Below are 17,081 nucleotides of genomic sequence, written 5' to 3'. Positions count from 1 at the left end.
CTATCAATTCATGTAACCAGTAGCTTAAAAGCAACATTGAGTTCAGGACAATAACGAACATTTGCTCAGAAGGTTTTTTGTTATTAGGGTTTTTCTTTTTTAACAATGAAGTTTAACTTCATTGTTAAACTTTTGTTCAATTGTTCACTTTAAGTCACTAATTCAGGAACACTGATCAAAAGCTGAATCTCTGCATGCGACTTTCCTATTCACAGACAAGAGCTTGGAATGTATTAGTACGATCCTTCATACAAAGGCATGTGAGCTGCTTCAGACCAAAAATCTGACACTGTCTGAAAGCCACTGAGCTGAGGATTGCCTCCTGATTAAATATGCAGAAGCAGCAGCTCACATGCAAAGTGAAGAAGTGCTCCAGTTGTTCTGTTTTTAGCCAACAGCTTTGATGAAGCACTTCTCTGACAGCAAAGAAAACAGAAAAGAGAGCCTGTTCAATTAACAGTCTCCGTTTTGTTGCTAAAATGAAGTGGAGATAAAATCCTTAGGCTTGGGAATATGTTACTGATTCTTAGAAGCTTGTGTAGTAGTGTGCAGGTTGGAAAGGTGCCTGTATCCTGCGGTGAAAAATCTGACGGCTCTGAGATTCTCCAGCAGCTATTTCTGCTCCGATAACAACGGCGCAGACAATGGATGGAGCACAGAGAGGGAACAGAAAAGAAAAAAAAAATGTCTGAAATGAAGAGCAAAGGAAACCCCGAAATATACACACGCTGAATAAATACACTGACACACAAATGCAACACAATGCACAATATAACTCCAAATCTGAGCACATTTGAACAAGCTTGCTCACAGAGTATCACTACAACTCGTCACTTTCCTGCAGACGTTTAATAAACAACATTTATGTTTACAATATCTGCAACAAAATGAGTAAAAGCCGCTGACTAGATGTTAGTTCTGAATCTTAATAATTGTCCATCGCCAGGCCATCACAGGGCAACTTGCGCAAACACATTCACGCCTATAGCAGTGGAAGGAATCCTAAGAACCTAAGATTGATGTGAAAAATCACTTCTGCTGTTGTATACCGTCAGCCTCAGGGTTCTGTATGTACAGTAGTGCATTCTGAGATGCTTTTCTGCTCACCACGGTTGTAAAAAAGAAAAGTGCTGGTTTAAAATAATGTCCCGTCAGTTCCAACTAGACTGGACATTCTACTCTGACCTCTCTCATCAACAATATATGAACATATGAAAATGGACAGCGAGGTTTCCTTCTCTCTATTTTAGTGAGTACCTCAAAGTATATAAGAGTATAAAAAACGAGCTGTTCTTCATGTCCCATCAGTGGGTTTGTGGACAACTGACCATAACACTCGTATGCTTGATGAACATCCCATTCCAGATTTAGTCCCTGTTTTATCACAATAGCCTCGTCTTTTCAGGGCTTCCCACTAGATGTCTAAGGATTTCTGCTCATTCAGCCACAGAAGTGTTAGTGAGGTCACGCACTGATGTTGGATGAGGAGGTCTTAGGTTTAGTCCACATTCCAATTCAAGAAATAGGTGTTTAGTGGAGCTGAGGTCAGGAAATCTGTGCAGACCACTTCCAGGCCTTCCACTCCAACCTTGCGAAACCATATCTTCAAGGACCTGACTTTTTGTACAGGGGCACTGGTCATGCTGGAACAAAGGCATCCGATACAATTGGGAGTTTTCTACTTAGTTTGGGAAAGACCCAAATAAGACCACGCCTGGGTTTGAGTTTGCAAGAGTGGAAGAACTGGAAGTGGTCTGCACAGAGCTCTGACCTCAACCTCACTGAACACCTCTCGGTTGCATTGGAATGTGTACTAAACCCAAGACCTCCTCATCCAACATCAATTAGGTCCCCACAAACCTCTAGCTGCCTCGAGCTGCTGTCGTGTCTCAGTCTACTAAAAAACCTAATCTGTATAACACTGGATACAGACAATTTCAATGTATTCAAAGCATATTTTTAAAGCCATTTTTCAATGAATCAAAAATAATTCCTGTATCTTCAGAGGAATAAAGCAGCTCTCTTACTTTTTACATGATATTTTTTGTTTCAATAAACATTATGAAATGTTCCATTCTTCCTTTGTGTTAGACTTGGTGCATATTGACTAGAATTTCCGTGGCTATGGGTACAGAATATAAAGCATATAGAACTGATTTATTTACAGTGTTATTTTATTTACAGTGTACCTGCAGCTGTCCCAAGAGCAGCTATGCTTCATGCTTAAACTGTATACCGGTTTAAAGGACTCCTGTGTCTATGTATGAAACTGAAGCTGTGCTCCGATTGCTGTAGTGTCGTCTTTCTCTGTACAATATTTGGAACAACGCATCAGTAGTAGTGACAGTTACTGAACAAGTACAATAAAACATTCAAAATAAAATTTACCTTAAAAATATATTATTTTTAATATCACATGCATTAGGTCTGATTGCAGGGTATATTCACACTAGACAAACTGTGATAAACATCTATAAATATCATCATCACTGTTAAACTTTTTCCAGGTAAAAACAACGAGACAAAAGCACTGCTAATAACAGTCTCACTGAATGCTTTAAATAAAGAACTACTAATAAATTATTCAATGAAATGTCTACTGAATTTGCATAATGCAGTTTATGGGTTAAAGAGTTTTATTAAAATTAAACTAAACTGAAAGAACGATTTCATTATTATTATTATTATTATTATTATTATTATTATTATTATTATTATTATTATTTTACAATGATATAAAAACAAATACAAGAAAGCAAAGAACTGGAAATAAAGATTCAAAATCCATGATGAAACCCAATGTTCTCATTTCAGTTCATTACTAACACAAATACATGTAAGAACAAAACAAAGAAAAGAGAGATTAACAACAGCTACACACACACAAACACACAACACACACACATACACAACACATACACACAGATACACAAACACACACTCACACACACATACACACACACCCACACACAGATACACAAACACACACTCACACACAAACACACAACACATACACACATACACAACACATACACACACACACACAAACACACAACATACACACAGATACACAAACACACATACACACACACACACCGTCACACACACTTACTTGAACTGCTGGTGTTCTCTGGAGGAGCGAATCTTGGACGAGAACCTCTCGGCTAGTTTCTCCAGACTACGCGAATACTCCAGCTGAATCTCGGCTTTACGGCGGAAAAATTCCTGCAGGTCCTGCAGCAGCTGGATCCGAGATTCTGACTGCTGCTCCAGACACTTAAACTGCTCCACCAGCTGATTACGGATCTCTAACACACACAGACAAAATCAAGAGCACATCAAAAAACATGTTCATCTCTCAGACCGTTCAGAACACTGCAGAGAGCACTGTGCATCGTTTTCAAGCTAGGATATGAAAAAGAAAAATAATTTCCATGCTGATAAAATTGTTTCTATTACAGCAGGGGTTGGGCACATCGCTTGTTTGTGTCTGGGCTAAAGACTTAAACAACGTTGATGGGAGAACAGCACAGCTCACTATTACCAAGGTCACAAACATCAAAAGTACATCAGGAAACGATAAAGAACGTGACGACTCTCATCCAATCACCAAGCATTCCTAATCTCATTTGTTTCTCTTTGGCTGTATTTCATGAAGTAACTTCCTGCAAGTTACTAAAGTATGTTAGCTATGAATTTTAAGTCAGTCAGTTTCCAGGCAACCAAAACATGAGACTGGGCAACACACTGGAAGTTAATAGTGATTTCATTTATCCACCCTGGTGCTATGTATAAAATCTTAATCTTACATAAGGACAGTTTTGAATGTGAATTACAGGCAGCATCGTGTCTACACAGCTACGGTGGGATCAGCAGCTTGACCGTCTTCTTCAATGGCTTGAAATTCCCACTGATTCATTGGTTCATTGATACACAATCCTAATATATTTTGTAATAAACTGGAAACACTTTAATGAAACCCTGATCAGAAGCTCCAAATGTACAGCGTTCATGACGGTTCTTGCTAGGAACAATGTCATCTGGCAGCAGCTGCCCAGCTGGTGGTATTTTTCAATCCATTGAGTATTGGCTTGACTTGATAACATCACTAATGATTTCTATTAAATGCCTGAAGGTTCAACTTTTTCTTTCAGTTTCTTCCAAGTCCACAGTCTATAGGAAAGAATAAAACAGAGAAGAAGTGACAGTGTTTACATCTCTCAGATTCAGCAGCAGTTTCTTCAGCACTGGGTTTTAAACTCAAACCCAACCAACAAGTCATGGAAGTCAAGGCCTAATGGTTAGAGAGTTTGACTCCTAACCCTAAGGTTGTGGGTTCGGGTTTTGGGCCGGCAATACCACAACTGAGGTGCCCTTGAGCAAGGCACCGAACCCCCCCAACTGCTCCCCGGGCGCCGCAGCATAAATGGCTGCCCACACTGGGCGTGTGTTCACGATGTGTGTGTTCACTGCTGTGTGTGTGCACTTTGGATGGGTTAAATGCAGAGAACGAATTCTGAGTATGGGTCACCATACTTAGCTGTATGTCACGTCACTTTCACTTCAATCTCAGTAGCGTAATACAGCTGGAATTGTTGCAGATTTATGAAATAAAACAGCTCGACACTTTGTACATTTCTGAGCTTTACTTATCAGTGGTTTTCTGCATGTCTGTAGCTCGGAGGTAGAGAAGTCAGTGGAGTGCTTGCTGTTGCATGCCGCTTTCGAATTATAGATTGAAACAATATTTCTCTTACAGTTGAATATTTTATAGGAGCTAAGTTTTAGATAAATATATGAACGAGGCATCCGTACTAGCGAGAGATTTCCCCTAATCGTACTGTATACTGCTGCTGTTATACTAGATAGTATACTATAGTAGATATAAAGCTTACCGTTATAAAGCTTTTGTACAGGCAAAACAAATTAAAAGTTAATTATTGGTGTGACTTTTTTAATTTATACTTTGAAGCTATTTTGTTGCTACAGTTTGTCACAACAAAATGAGCAGAGTTCCTAATTCATTATGTATACAGTAATTGTCCTCTAGGCTGATTAAGCACTGCCCTAGATGCCACACAAATAAATATTAGCCTGTAATGTGTTATTAATGAATTAATTAATTAATTTCTTTCCTGTGTTATAAATTTATCAAGCCACCTACATACAGAAACCCTAATCACAGTAGACAGAGACTTGCCATGATGCCCGCAAACAAACAGTACAATACAGTTACGCCTCGATGACCAACATTCAATAAAGCTATAATGTGCAGCTCTGTTTTATTATTCAAGAATAACAAGGCCACAGGGAAAGCTAACATTGGGACATTCTATTACAGTGAGTCGTGTCCCTGTAGCTGCTGTCAAAGAATGCATTCTTTCGTGACTCGTTTTAAAGTGGCTTTGTAATCCAGCTTCAAGAAGCACAACAGCTTTTCATTCATCTACTTCTAAAGCCAAGGCGAAATGAGTTAGATGCACCAAGCAAGATAAATGAGGCTGTCCTTTAAAGCATATTGTGAAAAAAATTTCTTTATTCATTCATCTTTAGAAACTGCTTTGTCCTAAACTGCTTTGTCCTATACAGGGTCATGGTGGAGCTGGAGCCTATCCACTGGGCATGAGGCAAGAATATACCTCGGATGTCATCGTAAGACACTATTTATACACATTTAGAGTAGCTATAGTCACTGCTGAAAGTGGAAGGATACGTTAAGAGGAACAGGAGGAAGCCCACATCAGGGACACAGAGAATATACACATCTCCACACATACTGTATACACTACCTGCTACACCACCACACTGACCCGGGAAGGTTCAAACCAAAAAGTCAGCTACATCAAGGTACTTATTCTGTTGTGCTGTAAAGCACATCACTGTACATCCTCTTCCTCGACTGGCTGCATGTGTGATTGACATTCAACTCTTCCCCAAGGAACTCACATGAAGCATATGAGATTAGAAAGTGCGCTCGTACACTTCCTTTACTGAGACTCTCTGCTCAGGATGAAGGTCATGAAGATCTTCCTGCCTTCAGAATCCTTCAAACGGGTCAACCTTTACTGTCATTTTCTCATAGGAGCACGAGAAACACATTTCGCTCAATAAAATGCGTTTCAGCTTGGCTGACATTTTAGCATTGGTGTGTACAAGTTACGTATTTCCAAAACTGAGCAAAAATATTCGATCTCAATCCGTTCACAGAACATTATCCAAGAGGATGTTGTTCAAACTTTAGACATTCTTTAGCATTTTTTTGTTTATCTTTATCCTGTACTGTAAATGATTAATTAATAAATTCACATAAAGCATGAAACAAAGGACAACTGTAGAAAGATTGTCTGTCTATTGTTATAACTTGAAGAAAGATGAAGAAAAGAACACATTAAAGCAAAAGTCCAGGCAAATACAAAGAGCTCACAAACTTCATACTGTACAACTGGATTTTTAGAACCAGCAAACACTGCACTAAAGAGTGCTATCTGTGATGACGGGGAACTAGAAATTTTTTTCAAAGGTAAACACAACCTTAAAAGCTGAGAGAGAAGAGTATTTTTTATTTCTTTGTTTCTTTGTGCTGGCTAGCCATTGCTTATGTAGCACTCTTCAATCTTAGGTTAACCACTGAAACCTAGCCCATTCCTTTAGATGCGCAGTGCTAAAGCCTTTGGAACGTACACACATTTGGCCCCTTTTCAGATACCACACATAAAGAAAAACCCAAACCCTTTCCAGCTCTGTAGATGTCATTCTTTTACACATTCCAAGACTTCTTGTACGTTTCATCTAGTTTTTTTTTTTTTACTCTTTAGCTCACCATTTCTTTCACTGTTCTCTGTAATGACAAAACAACAGAGCTAAGAGGAACGCCCCTGAACCGTCTGACATAGTTTCGCATGAATGGCAGGCAGGACTTTGAAAATGCTCTTATAAAGAGACGACTTCAAAACCGCCAGCAGCACGAGAACTCGCGGGCGGGTTGCAGAAAATTAGGTCACGTTGTAAGTGAGCCCTGAATGTCTTGCAGAGAGCATGTGCATGAGCAATCAGAGAGTTATTCAGAACAGAGGATCCTATGCACACTACAGTCACTCCATTTCGTGCCTGGAACTCATAGCGGTTCTAGTTTTTTTTAGAAAAAGAAAAAAAAAAAAGCTAGAGTACTGCGAGTTTCAGAATCCACAAATACACAAATGCTTTAGATACAGAACTACAAAAAAGTCGTATTATATTACACTCTAACAGCATTGTTAAGTGCTACAGGCTATGAACAGAAAAGAAATAACTGACATCAAAAACATAACAGAAGCCTTTATATTGTCACATATACAGTACAGCACAGTGAAATTCTTTCTTTGCATATCCCGAAATTTGGAAGTTTGGGTCACAGCGCATGGTCAGCCATGATACAGCACTTCTAGAGCAAAGAGGGTTAAGGGCCTTGCTCAAGGGCCCAATAGTGGCAGCTTGACGATGCTGGAGTTGAATCCTGATCCTCCAATCAATCAACAACCCAGAGCCTTAACTGCTTGAGCCACTACTATATGATAAACTCATAATATAATAAACTCTTTTATATTACAAAACAGACTTTGTCTAATTCTAATGAAATGATTCCCTGTTCTCTTGGCATATATATGCTTATGAATAAGACATGACTCCTGTATATAGTGCAACGGAAGAAGGTGGAGCCAAAAGGCCAAAAATACATAAAAGCTTGTTTAATTAGACATAGGCCATAAGCTTAACCTTTAATTTAGGGGATTTCCACCTCATACTGTGGTCTGATTAAGCAAAGCTGTAATTATACCATGTGTACCTCCTGCAGAAATTCTGATCGACGCCCTTGTGTTAGCAGACGCAGTTCAGAGATATCGGGGTGCAGACAGCATCATTCAGATCCACAGCGTGTCCAGCATATCACTCTGGTGTTCTCTTTGGCAGGTAGAGAGTCTGACTCCTAACCCTAAGGTTGTGGGTTCGGGTCTCGGGCCGGCCACGACTGAGGTGCCCTTGAGCAAGGCACCGAACCCCCCCAACTGCTCCCCGGGCGCCGCAGCATAAAAATGGCTGCCCACTGCTCCGGGTGTGTGTTCACTGTGTGTGTGTGCACTTTGGATGGGTTAAACGCAGAGAACAAATTCTGAGTATGGGTCACCATACTTAGCCGTATGTCACGTCACTTTCGTCACTTTCACTTAAAGTCTAAACAAGATTATTCATCACAGCCGTTAACAGAACGGGGACCAGCAGCAGCACAGAAGAAGAGGGGTTTGGGTTCTTAAGGAGCTAGAACAACTGGTATTTTATGCAGATTTCTTGACATCTGTCCGTCACACCTCTATGTTGTTTTTCTCCAAACTAATGCTACAAAGTTGGAAGCACACAAGTGTATAGAATGTCATAAATGTTCTATAGTATGCTGTAGAAACTTTCCCTTTTGAGGCCCGAATCCATTCTTCATGGCAAAGCGAGCTCCATAACGATATGAGTTGCTAAGGCTGAAGTGGATGAGTGATGACTGACTCAACTCCACTGAACATCTTTGGAATGAACTGGAATAATGACCGAATTCTTCACCCAACATCTGTACCGACTTCAGTAATGCTCTTGTGGCTGAATGAACAAAAATGCTCCAGAATCTGGTGGAAATCCTTTTCAGAAGAGTGGAGGTTATTAAAACAGCTAAGTTGAGTTGTTCAATAAGCACACATGGAAGCAATGGTCAGGTGTTCTGGTTGTGACCTCACGTGGGATCACTTGACCTGACCTGCTGCATAACACAATAAAAACGTCCAAATTTACCATCCATTATATTAAAGAAGTGACATGAATATCATTTTTAATATCTATAAATATTCCATAAAAAGGGGTTGACTGTCACAAAAAAAAAATCATGATCTCCATTTAAGGTCCAAAAGGTTCAGGAAGTCCTAATGTAGAAATGTGGTTTATCTCCTATGAATCAAAACGCAATGTTGCACGTGTTAATCCATTCTTTGTGTTCTGTGATTATTTTGACATTGTCATATATCTGAATTTTTCCTTCCATTTTTATCCCTGTCCCGAAAAAAAGTCAATTCTCTCAAAAGCTCTCGTTTTGCATCCTTAAGCTGATACGAGGTGAGTCCCATCCCAGTGTAACCTCAGATGCCTTTCTTCACCTGTCGGTTCTACAGCAACTCTCTAGAGGTCTTTTACCTTTTCTGGAAGGAGATGATGTGTCTAGACAGCGGTCAATGATCCCCTGAGAACAATGATCTAATCATACTGCTTGAGCAGATAAAGTGGAGGAAGGGATTTTAGAGTTGAGATCAGCTATTAATGCTTTCTGCTTTGCTGCATGTCCTGAAGTGTGTTTAACCACATTTCGGGGTTTAGTAGCACCATATTCTGCTCAATTTCTTATGATTATCATTAATGGGGGGCACGGTGGCTTAGTGGTTAGCACGTTCGTCTCACACCTCCAGGGTTGGGCGTTCGATTCCCGCCTCCGCCTTGTGTGTGTGGAGTTTGCATGTTCTCCCCGTGCCTCTGGGGTTTCATCCGGGTACTCCGGTTTCCTCCCCCGGTCCAAAGACATGCATGGTAGGTTGATTGGAAAATCTCTGGAAAATTGTCCGTAGTGTGTGATTGCGTGAGTGAATGAGAGTGTGTGTGTGTGTGCCCTGCGATGGGTTGACACTCTGTCCAGGGTGTATCCTGCCTTGATGCCCGATGACGCCTGAGATAGGCACAGGCTCCCCGTGACCCGAGGTAGTTCGGATAAGCGGTAGAAAATGAATGAAAATGATATTATTAACAGGAATGACATCTTTAAATGGAACAAATGCAGCCGTAGTATGTAGTAATTTACACTGTCATATAATGTCTCATATATATATATATATATATATATATATATATATATATATATATATATATATATATATATATATATATATATATATATATACTGTGTATGTATACACACACATATGGGGTCTAGTGGCAGGATCCTGTGCTCTCGCTGCAATGGCCCAGGCTCAATTCCTATGCAGGGACCCAAACCCTTGCGCTGTTGGGATTACTCTTAGCGCTGAGTACCTGAAAACCTGCTCCAAATCAAGCATGCAGATCGATTATACTGTATATCCCGAGTGGATAATGCCAGCATTTTGCCAGCTTCTGTGACCAACATATGAGATAATAACTAAACATCAGAGATGCAATGGAAGCATGTTTTAATACAATTAATATTGTACATATTTGATAAAGTTAATATTGCAGTCCTAAAGCCTTAAGTAAAGAAATAAACATATTAATTGATGCATCATTGCTTTCATTTGGCCGTCTCTGATGTTCACATGTTGCATGAGTCAGAGTTCACAGCTTAATATACATAAGTGAATTAGACTAGGAAAATTCGCCAAATCCAACCTGACAACCGACACCCATCTGTTGCTTCAGGTCTGTATCTGCTCTCAGATTTGGTTTAAAGACTTCATACAACAACAGCAATAGAAACATCAGGGTATGTCAATTATTATGCATTTTATTGTATGATTCATTATAAAACTGTGTGTCTGTCTAAATTTTACAGTACAGACAGAGAGACACTAAAGCTGTCTTTTATCACTACTACTTTGCATCTAAGATGTTGATAGCTGGTCATATGTGATCTGAGGCTTACTTTGTAGCAATGGCCTCAAAGTGTTCTACACGATAATGAACCTTTACACATGACAAAAAAGAGCATGTTTAATGAATGCAGAATAAAAGCAGAAGGGAATGTAAAATGATCAAACTGCAGACTAATCACACTGGTAGGATGATAGGCTCCCAGATGGCAGCGCTGGACAAGGTCACTCTTTTTTTTTTTTTTTCTGCACACATTTGGAACAAGGAATGAAATGAGATGGTAATTTCTCAATTATTTCCTCTATCAATCAATAAACAGGAGTAGTGCTCCTGCTCCTATGATTAATCAATTCCCAGGGCCATTGCACGCTCATTAGAGTTTATCTAAATTCAGATAGGATCGACGGAGATAAGGAAGTGCTCTACGCTGACCTCGAGACAACAGAGCATATTCTACACAGCTTCCTCGTCTCCTGCTGCGAATACGTCTATGACATGACGTCTTATCGGCGTCCGGACATGAGATGAAGTGTGACTGCATGGAAAAAAACCAAATGTAAAAGAGGTGAGGTCACGTGACCTTACGAGTAAAAATGATCGGCATGGTGTGGAGAGAATGAACAGAGAGCAGGAAATAAAGAGGCGGAAAGATACGGAGCAATAAGAAAGACAGAGATAAAGTGTACATCCAAGACTAGTGTGCTGGAAGAATTCATGGTGGCCATCGTGTGTGTACATCTCACCTGAGACTGAGATCTTATCTTGTATCAGGGTTTCGCTTCGTTCAGCATAATGGTTCACAGATGAAGGAAAGACATACAATACAATACGTTGTACTCCTTTCATTTATTTCATCTCTCGGGTTCGACTCATTGATTTAGATGAGTGTTTATATCTGCCATTTTCACTATAAGTAAAAAGATTTTGTGTATAACTAACAACCGGGCACATAAGCACGTAGAGAAATGCCTCTTCTTTCTTACAAGTAGTCTTAGGCAAAGAGAGGCATTGTTTAACACTTCATTATCTTCTGTTTGCATCTCACTGATACCTAAAACTACTGCAAAGATGCAGCACCCATCAACAACCCAACAACAAAATCCAACACTAAATAAAATGAAAGAACAGAGACATGCATTCAGGAAATTACAGCCACCAAAGCCTTCTGCTGTCTTCTGTTTTCAATACAAATATCACACTCAAACACATCACAGCAATGACAGCTGACGGCTGGCACGCACGTACATTCTGTTCTGGCTGAAAGGAAATAACTCACAAAATCAAAAGAAAAAAAAAAGAATCTTATGGACAAACGTCTACCTAAGGTTGCTTTCATATATATACACACACACAGCATTGAGTCAATTTCAAATGGAAATCTGATGCATTTTCCATCATGGTGAAGGTTTTTTGGCATGACGAAAGCAGCTGATTTGATTTGAATTGTGTCTCAGTGAAATGCTCTGGTTCCATGGACCATAGTGCAGTTTGACTGACTGTCAAAAACCGATCTGACCCTGACCTGACCCAAATGCCAGTGGAAAAATGGGAATCAAACATGACATGTATTTGGGGTTGCATGCACACTGAACTCACATACGAGGCTAAAACATATGTCAAGTCAAGTCAAGAAGTTTTTATTGTCATTTTAACCATACATAGCTTTCTCCAGGACCGTGGTGCTACAGAACTTAAAACAACACAGAGCTAAGGACTTAAGTCCTAGCCACATAAAGTGTGACGTGTGCAACCTAGTGCAACAGTGCGAGATAAAATACAGTGCAGGCAGACAATACAAAACACTACAAGACAAATACACAAAATAGCACTGACCAGTGTGCATTATGTATATTATAAAGTATATTGTGCTACTAGAGCAATGTAAACATATTCAAATGTACTTAGTAGCAGCAGTTTGATGAGGTGTTTAGAAATGTGGTGTGCAAAAACACTGATTGAGTGAGTGATTAGTGTAGTTCACACAGTGTGTGTATGTGTGTGTGTGTATGTGAGTGTGTGAGTGTGTGTGCATGTGAGTGTGTGTGTGCATGTGTGTGAGTGTGTGTGTGCATGTGTGCGTGTATGTGTGTGTGTGTGTGCGTGTGTGAGTGTGTGTGTGTGTGTGTGTATGTAGGTGTGTGTGTGCACGTGTGTGAGTGTGTGTCTGCATGTGTGTGTGTGTGTGTGTATGTATGTGTGCGTGTGTGCTTAACGACTTAACGACTGCTAAAAACTCAACCAAAACTCATTTTAATCTACACCCAATCTGAGTTTGTGAAATAATAATTGGCCTGATGATTTCTCCTGTCACACCATGACTCCAATTCTGCATCTTTACTGTGTTTATAAAGACCAGTTAGTGTCAGATGATCAAACACCAGATGACATCTACAGAATCTGACAGCAAACAGTCAGCTTGGTGGATCGAAGCCTAAAACGGTGAAGACTTTATAAAAATGTAATCAATATTTTCACTTGCTGAGATATATTTTCATTTACATTTAGCATTCTGAGTAGCGCTGCATCACATGTGGGACAAAGCGTCGTCCCTGAGCTCGAGTTACTCTCCATGTGGAGTCTCACATGCTTTCCCAATATCTGTGTGGGCTTCCTCTGGAGCCTCTGGTTCTCCTCCCACCTCCCAAGTCGGCATGGAGTCCCATCTCACTCCTAGTGTTCCTGGGAAAGTCTCCAGATCAGAACTGAAGATGTATGAATATCCAGTGTATAACCTGTGCTCAGTACACTGTACATAATGGAAGCAGTCAGAAACTAATAAAAAAACAGCAGGCTGCTTTCATTCACTGAAGCAGTTTTTTTAAACTACAGCAATGATGTATTCTGTAAAATGCGTGCTTTTTTTTAATCGACCGAAACTTCTGACTAAATATGGTGAGTGTAAATAATCTTACAGCATTTAAGAGATGCCCTTATACAGAGCAACATACATCTATTAGGGGCCTTGTTCAGGGGCCCAGATGTGCCAGCTTAGCAGACCTGGCGTTTGAACTCACAATCTTCTAAGCAGTTGTCCAACACCTTACACTGTGTTGTGTAGCGCAATGAAGTCATAAAACTGAACACGAAGACATGACACTGCATGCGTGTTTGGATTGTCTGGGATTGGGTTAAAAAGCATTCTTAGAAAAAAGGGTTGATGTTCTTTCTAATGGACAAAACTTTTTTCTTATTCAGTTAACTCTTATAGTTGGGCTCATGGTGGACCCAGAGCTTATCCTGGGAACAGTGAGGCAGGAATACATCCATCACAGCAGCACACACACACACACACACACACACACACACACACACACACACACACACACACACACACACACACACACACACACACACACACACAATAATAAAATAACATAAAGATAATAAATAAAATAACAAGCTCATGGTCTAGGTGAATGTGTCCTGCAACTGAGTGACAAGATTATTCATCATTACTCATCTTCTTTGGTATTTATTTTATCAAAGAAAATCTTTCTGTCTTAACCTCACCACACTTACATTCATCTCTCTCTCTCTCTCTCTTTCTCTCTCTCTGTCTCTGTCTCTCTCTCTCTCCCCTTCCCCCTCTCTCCCCCCCTCTCTCTGTCTCTTTCCCCCCCACCCCACCCCACCCCACCCTCTCTCAGGCAAGTACCTGCATCACTGCAGCAGCTTTGCAGTGTTTGGACAGAAGGCTACCCGGTGCACACTGCAGACAATTAATCTTAAACCCAATGTGCTCAACCCCCACAGGCTCCATTACCGCTTGCTCATTAAGTTCAAAAATTCGAGGCCTGGGGTATCTATTAGTCAACGTTCTAAACCACGGGCAAGAGGAAGTGAGAATAGAGTAGGTGCAATGTTTCAGATCTATACACATTTAAAATGAGGCAAAAAGACTAATGACTCTACCCCAGAATAATAGCAGAAATGTTAAACGATCAAGAAATCTTACAGCTACAGATTCGTGTTTACATGCTTGGTAAGTCGGTGTTTCTCTTTTCAAATAACAGTGTTGCAGAAAATGTCATAAGATCCTTTAAGTGGCATCAGTATCTCACTGTCCCCAGTGCTGACTGGCAGTCATGTGATATCACTATTCCATAACCTAATTTCTCAGTGACGCTGCAGCGAAACAGAAACTTCCATTATGGAGAAAATACACTCAGGGTGCTCCGTGTTTGCTCCATTATGGCCATTAGTTACTGAAGAACTGCCACAGCACTCAGGTTCATATAACAAATGTAACTGTCAGAGCAGCCCAGATACAGTGTGTCACCGAAACATAGGTGAGAATGGTCAGAAGATGCATAGTGATAAAAAAATGACAGGATTCACGTGTCTAACACTTGAGATATATATCAGCTCATTAGAACTGACGCATTATCTAATGACGCAAACCAAGTTCTAACTTTGCCATCAAGATACTAACAGGAAAAGGAGAAAAAAACAACCGCATCATTCCAATGCTTCGTCTTCTAAAACAAGAGATGGTAAGCTTTAGATAATTGCTAATATTTGACAATAGATTTGCTTGGGATCTATCAGGATGATTATGAAGTGACAATGTGGTGTCGGTACCTTTAATATTATGGGTAATAAAGTTGTTGTATTTTATAATATGTGTTTCCTTTTCACCTAATTTGTGTCCAATATAATGTTGGCTGATGTTCGCCATAACGCACATGCAAGAAGTGGAATTAGAGGAAGCGTTTATTTATCACATACAGTATAATGTACATTACAGCCATAAGATCTTTTCTTTTCATATGCCAGATTGTTAGGTAGTTTGGGTCAGAGCTCAGGATCAGACATGATACGAATCCACAGAGCAGAAAGGTCAACTTTATCTCAACTTCATCTATGCAAGCATTCTTGACATTTTGTATGGTTAATTAAACTAAAAAATGGCTAAGCACTAATTCTAACGATTGTAGCTATTGCAATCCCCATCTAAAAACTGTCTAACCAAGTTAAAAGTTGATGGGACCATTTGTATTATAGGTAATAAGAGAGACTTTTCTTGTGAATTCTTATTTTCCATACAAAACTCAGCAGGGCTCATTATGTTTCTGTCTAAAAAGGACTGTTTGTTTCTTTCATTAATTAATTTTTCAATGATTGCAGAAAATGTAATGTTTGAAAATGTAAAATATTGTTGCATTGACTTATTAGTACAGAGGTCATAGAATAAAACGATGCTTCCGTGCACTGATGCTTTAGGACAAATTTCAGCACTAAGGCCTGATTTAAGCATAAATTCTACATTAGAATTCTATATTATATGATCTATTCATGGGGGCACGGTGGCTTAGTGGTTAGCACGTTCGCCTCACACCTCCAGGGTTGGGGGTTCGATTCCCTCCTCCGCCTTGTGTGTGTGGAGTTTGCATGTTCTCCCCGTGCCTCGGGGGTTTCCTCCGGGTACTCCGGTTTCCTCCCCCGGTACAAAGACATGCATGGTAGGTTGATTGGCATCTCTGGAAAATTGTCCGTAGTGTGTGATTGCGTGAGTGAATGAGAGAGTGTGTGTGCCCTGCGATGGGTTGGCACTCCGTCCAGGGTGTATCCTGCCTTGATGCCCGATGACGCCTGAGATAGTTCGAGGTAGTTCGGATAAGTGGTAGAAAATGAATGATCTATTCACTGCATTAGTAAATGATATAAAAGGACTTTTAACTCTTTTTACCAGTACACTGGCGTTTCGTTCTGCCGGAGGATATAAACAAATGATTTATTTTATGTCCTGTCTGATGTAGTTTGATATAAACTTAGGCAGGTCCTTTTTAACTCTGTTACACAGAATTTAGTCCTTCTCCATGGCCTCACCAAACTCCTCCCAGACCCGAGTTTTTGCCTCCGCAACCACCCGGGCTGAAGCTCGCTTGGCCCTCCGGTACCTATCAGCTGCCTCCGGAGTCCCCCGAGCCAACCAGGAGCTTCTCAACTACCTCAGTGACCTCAGCTTGGGGGATCGACGAGTCCACAACTGAGCCCTCGGCCTCTGCTTCCTCAATGGAAGACATGTCGGTGGGGTTGAGGAGAACCTCGAAGCAAACCGGGACGGTTTGCAGCCGAGTGTGAAGCGGCGGGGATGAGAATCAGCACCTCCAAGTCCGAGGCCATGGTTCTCAACCGGAAAAGGGTGGCTTGCCCCCTTCAGGTTGGTGGGGAGCTCCTGCCTCAGGTGGAGGAGTTTAAGTATCTTGGGGTCTTGTTCACGAGTGAGGGAAGGATGGGGCGGGAGATCGACAGGCGGATCGGTGCATCTTCTGCAGTGATGCGGTCGATGTACCGGTCTGTTGTGGTGAAGAAGGAGCTGAGCCGCAAGGCGAAGCTCTCTATTTACCAGTCGATCTACGTTCCTACCCTCACCTATGGTCATGAGCTTTGGGTCATGACCGAAAGGACAAGATCCCGGATACAGGCGGCCGAAATGAGTTTCCTCCGCAAGGTGG

The 17,081-nt window shown here is 40.7% G+C and overlaps 1 protein-coding gene across 2 annotated transcripts in view; it reads right to left on the bottom strand.

Annotated features, from left to right (window-relative positions):
• Positions 1–17,081, bottom strand: part of srgap3 (SLIT-ROBO Rho GTPase activating protein 3) — a 109,081-nt gene that overhangs the window by 67,641 nt on the left and 24,359 nt on the right. For both annotated transcript variants that reach the window (XM_060867967.1, XM_060867966.1), the window contains exon 2: positions 3,113–3,308. In XM_060867967.1, coding sequence (XP_060723950.1) covers positions 3,113–3,308 — 196 coding nt within the window. The remainder of the gene's footprint in view (positions 1–3,112; positions 3,309–17,081) is intronic.

This window comes from Tachysurus vachellii, chromosome 4 (assembly GCF_030014155.1).
Source record: "Tachysurus vachellii isolate PV-2020 chromosome 4, HZAU_Pvac_v1, whole genome shotgun sequence".
Lineage (NCBI taxonomy): Eukaryota > Metazoa > Chordata > Actinopteri > Siluriformes > Bagridae > Tachysurus > Tachysurus vachellii.
Note: the sequence above shows the minus strand (reverse complement) of the source record. Positions and strands in the feature narration are given on the sequence as shown.